We start from the raw sequence: 6,425 nt of genomic DNA, 5'->3' as shown, positions 1-6,425 counted from the left end.
ACACACCATATACATTCTACCCTCAGTTTATTCCAAACAACACTAATACAGGCAGTTTTTGTGTGGAAAGGACTAACCTTATCAGACAACTACATCAGGAGTGTGAAAGGATAATATTTTTAAAGCAAAATCTTGACTTGCATACTAAGTGAACAACTGCCAAATATTTTATTTACTTGTGAATTCATGTAGGAATCAATAAGATGTGACAGCCCAAGGAGCTGGGCAGTGCTCATCTTGTGGCTCATTCCTGGGCCTGGTTCAGAGAAGAAGTCAAAGAGCCAGTGCATGTGTAGACTGTTAGGAATGCCCAGATGAGTTTGCTTAATAGATGCAAAATTGGCTTCTTCCACAGAGAAGGGAAAAATCAATTGTGCTTCCACTGGACAACATTTATTTGCATGTTTATAGAGAAGAACCATTGCCTTGCTATTAGTTATAATTTAGAGTTGTGGCAGGGCACGGTGGCTCACGCCTGTAATCCCAGCACTTTGGGAGGCAGAGGCAGGTGGATCAACGGAGGTCAGGAGTTCGAGACCAGCCTGGCTAAAATGGTGAAACTGCTCTCTCTTAAAAATACAAAAATTAGCCAGGCGAGGTGTGCACATCTGTAATACTAGCTACTCAGGAGGCTGACGCATGAGAATCACTTGAACCTGGGAGGTGGAGGTTGCAGTGAGCTGAGATCATGCCACTGCATTCCAGCCTGGGTGACAGAGAGAGACTCTGTCTCAAAAATAATAATAATAATTTACAGAGTTTTGAAACAGCTCAAGATAACGAAAGGTTCAGACACCCCATCAAATCAGATAACCGGACACCTATGATCTTTTTGGTTCATTTCAGTCTTTCACAATTTACCCTGTAGAGCTTGGATTATAACATGATCCCTTACTTTATGAAATCAGCTTGTTGAACAAGCAGACTCACGTGGTAGAATCCTAATGGTACTTGATTTTGTTCACCCACTGTCCCAGCATGCTCAGTGGAGTGGGCTGGTGGCCTGCTATCGGGGCGGAAACTCAGGCACTTCATGACTTTTGTAATCTCTCTAAGCAACAGAAAATGCCAAAATTCCAGAAAGTCTCAAGTTTCAATTTAGTAATTAAATTGCCAGGCGCCAGATAAAATCAAAACTGAACACCTGTCTGGGTGAAAACACCTTTCCTCTTGGGGCCTTCAGGAAGGGGTGCCCCTCCTTTCTCGCTCACCTCCTCCCCACCGACCCCCAGGTACAGGGATTGCAGCAGGGCTTGTGGGGAGGGAAGGAGGCAGGCTGAGAGCTCTTACTGGGCTGTCCTGTAGGCAGGAGACTTTGTACACTCTGGATCTGGCTGAGGTTTGAGCTGTTGCTGCCTGTCTCTCTGTCTCTGTTTCTCTCTCTGGTGCTTTGGATGTCCCCTGCGGCTCCTCTGGTACTCATGAGGATCACTCTCTCCTCTAGCTCCTGGGTTCTCAGATGAAGGGTGATGGGAGCACTAACTATTCTCTCCTGAGAAGTCGTCTCCCTACCCTCCAGCTGTCTGACCTTCTTACCCCTCATGGCGCATGAGGGGCTCAGGAGGCATGATGCCAGGTTCTGGGCATTTCCTCTAAAAATTTGCACGTTCCCTGGCCCCTGCTTCGGTGTCCATGTTCCTCATGTCTTAGTGCCTTGCCTGTATTTGCAATGAGAAGCTGGTTGTGTTTCAAATGGGTACCTCTCTGCCTTTCACAAAGGGCCCATGCAGGGAGGCACCCAAGCCAGTGTATTGAGATGGGGTGCGAGCAGTGGGCCAGGGGAGGCTGTGTGATTGGGTGTGGGGGTCCCAGGGCCGCTGCCCACCCACTGGGCTGTTGGGCAGAGTTTGCTGAGCACCCAGCAAGCAGCCTCTTCTCTGCACAGCCCCAAGTAGCTGGGCAGTGCCCACTTTGTGGCTCATTCCTGGGCTTGGTGGAGGTGGTATAAACCCCACCGTCTCCTCTTCTAGAGGGCTGGCCTTGGCGAGATGCTCACACTCTCTGGGCCTCAGTGTCCTCATCTGTAAACTAGGCATGATCATAGTTCACACTTCACTTGGCAGCATGGGAGTGAATCAAGGTGAGCTGGCGAAGGGCCAGCTCCCAGGAGGTAGATGGTGGCCATGATCATGGTGATGTGTGCACTGGGACCCTAGGATCCCCCTTGGCTGGTCCCCAGCCCATCTGTCACAGACAAGACATCACAGCAATTCCAATTTGGCAACAGAGTTTATTGACGTGCCCGCCCCCGTGGGCCTGGCCCTGCCCCTTATTCCTCTTTCTCGTCTCCATGGGTGATGATATAGCACAGTGACTTGTAGTCGATGTTCCCTGCCAGGTCCATGGGCGTCAGGGCGAACATCTGCTCCACCTGCAGGGTACACTGGTGAGAGGAAGTCCCCTGGCTCCTGGCCCAGCCCAGCAGAGACCTCACCTGAGCCCTGTGGCCCTTCTGTCTGCCCCCTGCATCTGTGCTTTGTGCTTTAGCTTTTCAACCCTAGACCCCAGACTCTGGGTTAATGTTTTTCTGTTGGCTGACTCTGGGCAGACTGAGGAGTCGGTGCAAATGCGGGCCAAGGGGCAAAGGGCGCCCCTCCAGCCACAGGCACAGGCCCACCCCAAGTGTACGAAACCTCTCCCTATCCGCTTCCCCCCAGGTCTGTGCACAGTCTTCCTGCCTGGCGCACCCTGCTCTCTTTTCTGACTCCACATCTTTACCCTCTAGGTCTCAACAGAGATGGCACCTCCTCCAGAAAGGCCCTCGGCTCACCCTTCCAGCAACTGCCTCACTGGTACTGGGCTCTGGGTCATGGGTGAAGGCCCAGAGAAGGTGCTGGGGATGAGTATTGAAGGGGCTGGGTAGCCTCACCTCAGCTGGAGAGAACTTGTCTGCCTGGGTCAGGAGAAGCTGCTTGAACCTGGGGGGAGTGAGGAGGGTCTGAGCAGGAGACTGCAGGGGAGTGACTGCACAGGGAAGGTGGGTGCGGAGGCTCACATGGCGCAGGGAAGGGTTGGCTGCACCCCAAAGAGCAGTGTAAGGCCCCGAAGTACAGGCAGCCCCCTTCACAAGGGGCCTCACCCCTCTCTCTGCTTCCACCACGGTGCTCCTCATCTGGCTGGGCCCATACTTACTCATCCTTGTTCACCACCCCTTTGCCGCTGGGGTCAAACATGCGGAAGGCACTCAGGATGGCTTCCTCGGGGTCTGTCCCTGGGAGGCCGAGGCAGCCAGGTGAGCATCCATGTCTCCAGCATCCCAGGTCCCCCCCAGTAGGAAGTGGGCTGCACGAGGAGCCCCCCACATCCCAGAAGAGGTGGGGGTATTCCCTAACACAAAATGTTTCTCGGGGATCAGTGGGGCTGGGAATAGTCATCCTCCTGAGGCGGGCAGCCTGGTTGGGAGATTGGAATTGGGGGGGTGCTGAAGGCACATTTCCTGGCCCCAAGTCAGCACTGGGGTGACCAGTGCACATGGGATTCTAGGGCAGAGGATGTGCTTGGAATGGGCCATGGCCAGGAAGAGTCCAGGTGGGTCCAAGTGGGTTCAATTAGAGTTCAGGTGGGGTTCATGTAAGGTTCAGGTGGGGGTCAGGCAGGGTTTAGGTGGGGTTCAGGCAGGGTGCAGGCTCCCTGCCTGGCCAAGGGTGCCCAGCTCTGTCCCAGACTTACCATTGAGCTTTTCCCCAAAGAGCGTGAGGAAGACGGTGAAGTTGATGGGGCCCTTGCCCTCCTGCAGCATGGCGTCCAGCTCCTCCTCTGGGACACTCACCTTCCCTGGTGGGGGTGGGGCATGAGGTGCACACAGGGACCCTGGGTGTCCCCCAGAAGGGCCCAGGCCACCCTCCCTCCATCCTGGCCACAGGCGCTGGAGGGGCAGAGGCAGCTGTGGGTCGGGGAGGTGAAGTGAAAGGAAGCATGACAAGGGGGGAAGGGCAGTGTGAGGAGACGGGGAGGAGGGGAAGCAGGGGAGCAGGGTGCTGTCCCCCCAGCCACTCCCACCCGCCCAGCAGCTCAGAGTAGGGACCCCAGTGTGCAAGGTGGGGCCGGGTGGGAGGTGGGTGCACGCACCTAGCTGGGAGTAGGTCTCCCTCAGGTCTGCCTTGCAGATGAAGCCATCACGATTCTGGTCGATACAGCTGAAGGCCTGTGGGATGGGGGCCTTCAGGTGGGAGCAGCCCCCAGCTCTAGAGAAGGTGGGAGGTGGGGGAGAGGCCTGGGTGGTGTGAGAGGCAAGGTCAGGGTAGAAGGGGGGTATGTATGTGGGGTGGGGTGGGGCGGCCAGTATGGGATCTGAGGCTACTGGGAATGGGCACTCACTTCCTTGAACTCCTGGATCTGGGCTTGTTCAAACATGGAAAAGACGTTGGAAGAACCACGCTGGGCCTGCTTGGTGGCTGCCACCTTGCCCCGGGTCCCCGCCTTCCTGCTGGCCTGCAATACCGTGAGTAGGGAGGGGTCCTCTCCCCAACTCCTCAAAGTCTCCCCACCCCACCCATCATGCACAGTCCCAAAGCATTCCCAGGAGAGCCCGGGCCAGGATCCTCTTCCTCTCACTGGGGACCACCCTCAACCCAACACAAGCACAGAAAACTCTGCTGCCCCAGCCCAAAGGCCAGCACCTGGGAGACTGCCAGCTTTTCTTCCCCAGCAGGCACTCACCATTCTCTCTTCAGAGGTGTGGCTGCTGTCGTGATGGCAGGGCCCAGCCTCCTTTATGTCTCAGCCTTATCACCTGAAGGTCCAAATAAGGAGAGGAACAGAGGACAGGCCCAAACTTGGCAGCCCCTGCCTGGGCTGGGGGAGGCCTAACAGATTCCAGCCACATTCCTGATGACCTTCATGTCCTCAACGTGTAACATCCTGCTGTCTATCCATCCTGGCAGGGCCAGGCGCAATGTCTGCCTGGAGCAGAGCAGGCTCAAAGCTCTCACCACCCTAGGTCCTGATGAAGGGATCCAGTTACTCCCGTATCTGACCACCCGTCTTTGCCGGTCCAGCCAGAACCCCGGCCAGTGCAAGAGGACAGCTGGGGAGGGCCAGTCCAGGGCCCCCGCCAGGCATGGGAGGGCAGTGGTTAGTTCTGAGGATGGTCTGTGGCCTGAGACCCCCCAGGGCTTCCCAGAGGTTTTGGTGACCCTAGGCTCTGACCTTTTGCCCCTCTGACCAAGGGGCAGAAGGCATTCCCCGAGCTAGCTGTGACCCCAAGCAGAACACTTTGCTTGGCTTTGGGGCAATTCTGGAGGGTTAACGAACTCCATCAGCTGCCCTCCCATGCAGTCTACCTTGCTCCCAGTCTGCCCTGCTGTTTGGAGCCTTGCCTTCCTCAAGCCTCATCTCAACCACACTACTTCAAAAAGCTCTCCCTAACATCCTCAGCGGGGAGCTTCTGGGGCACATTTCCCATTTGCCTGGTGGCTAATGTGTTTGTCCTTCCTGGCTTCTGTGCCCCTCCTGAGCACCCCACCTGGTTGACATCTGTATCCCCAGAAGGCCTGGTGCACAGTGGGCCGATGGGCAGGCCTGCGTGATGCTGTTCCAGAGAAGCAGTCTCGCCAGCTTCTGGAGCCGAGGGCACAGCAGACAGGCTGGGGAAACGGGGGACATCCTGGACGCAGCAGGAGTGGGCCACCCCAGGCTGGGCTCACTGGCTGCTGCCCCTCCACTGGAGCCAGACCCATGTCTGTCAGTAGCTGGCTGGTAGAGTGCAGGAGCTCTTATCTGTCAGACCCAATACCCTTTTTATATAACAAGAGTTTTCTTTTAAATTTCTTAAATTCCATTTTTTTTTTTTTTGAGACAGAGTCTCACTCTCGCACAGGCTGGAGTGCAGTGGCACGATCTCAGCTCACTGCCACCTCTGCCTCCCGGGTTCAAGCCATTCTCATTCCTCAGCCTCCCAAGCAGCTGGGATTATAGGCATGTGCCACCACACCCAGCTAATTTATATATATATTATTTTATTTTATTTCTATTTTTAGTAGAGACGGGGTTTTATCATGTTGGCCAGCCGGTCTCAAACTCCTGATCTTAGGTGATCTGCATGCTTCAGCCTCCCAAAGTGCTAGGATTACAGGTGTAAGCCACTGAGCTCTGTCACCCAGGCTGGAGTGCAGTGGCATGAGTAGAGCTCACTGCAGACAACCTCCTGGGCTCAAGTGCTCCTTCCTGCCTCAGCCTCTGGAGTAGTTGGGAATACAGGTGCACACCACCCTGCCCAGTGTTTTTTTTTTTTTTTCTTTTTTTAATTAATTAATTCATTCATTTTTGAGACAGAGTTTTGCTCTGTTGCCCAGGCTGGAGTGCAGTGGTGCAATCTCTGCTCACTGCAACCTCCGCCTCCTGGGTTCAAGCAATTCTCCTGCCTCAGCCTCCCAAGTAGCTGGGATTATAAGCGCCCGCCATCATGCCCGGCTAATTTTTGTATT

General features: G+C 55.0%; 1 protein-coding gene across 2 annotated transcripts; it reads right to left on the bottom strand.

Annotated features, from left to right (window-relative positions):
* Window positions 1–2,216: 2,216 nt before the first annotated feature.
* On the bottom strand, window positions 2,217–4,735 carry MYL7 (myosin light chain 7). Of its 2 annotated transcripts, none has more exons than XM_024249787.2 (7): window positions 4,660–4,735; window positions 4,318–4,431; window positions 4,069–4,213; window positions 3,670–3,774; window positions 3,133–3,211; window positions 2,870–2,918; window positions 2,217–2,371 (listed from the first exon to the last, which is right to left on the bottom strand). In XM_024249787.2, the coding sequence occupies exons 1-7, from the start codon at window positions 4,660–4,662 to the stop codon at window positions 2,270–2,272; spliced, it is 597 nt and encodes a 198-aa protein (XP_024105555.1). In that variant the 5' UTR covers window positions 4,663–4,735; the 3' UTR covers window positions 2,217–2,269. The 2 variants fall into 2 exon arrangements, with proteins under 2 accessions (XP_024105555.1, XP_024105556.1); XM_024249788.2 differs by having other exon boundaries at window positions 4,069–4,144.
* Between the last annotated feature and the right edge of the window lie 1,690 nt (window positions 4,736–6,425).

The sequence above is a fragment of the Pongo abelii genome, chromosome 6 (genome assembly GCF_028885655.2).
Source record: "Pongo abelii isolate AG06213 chromosome 6, NHGRI_mPonAbe1-v2.0_pri, whole genome shotgun sequence".
Lineage (NCBI taxonomy): Eukaryota > Metazoa > Chordata > Mammalia > Primates > Hominidae > Pongo > Pongo abelii.
The sequence above is the reverse complement of the archived record's forward strand: the minus strand, read 5'-3'. Positions and strand labels throughout refer to the sequence as shown.

Bases quoted from the DNA above. Each gene is read 5' to 3' on its own strand.
- MYL7 (XM_024249787.2), bottom strand. The intron at 3,775-4,068 runs GTGCGTGCACCC...CACCCCCACCAG, and splicing joins GGAGACCTACTCCCAGCTAG to GGAAGGTGAGTGTCCCAGAG. The intron at 2,919-3,132 runs GTAAGTATGGGC...CACTCCCCCCAG, and splicing joins GGGGTGGTGAACAAGGATGA to GTTCAAGCAGCTTCTCCTGA.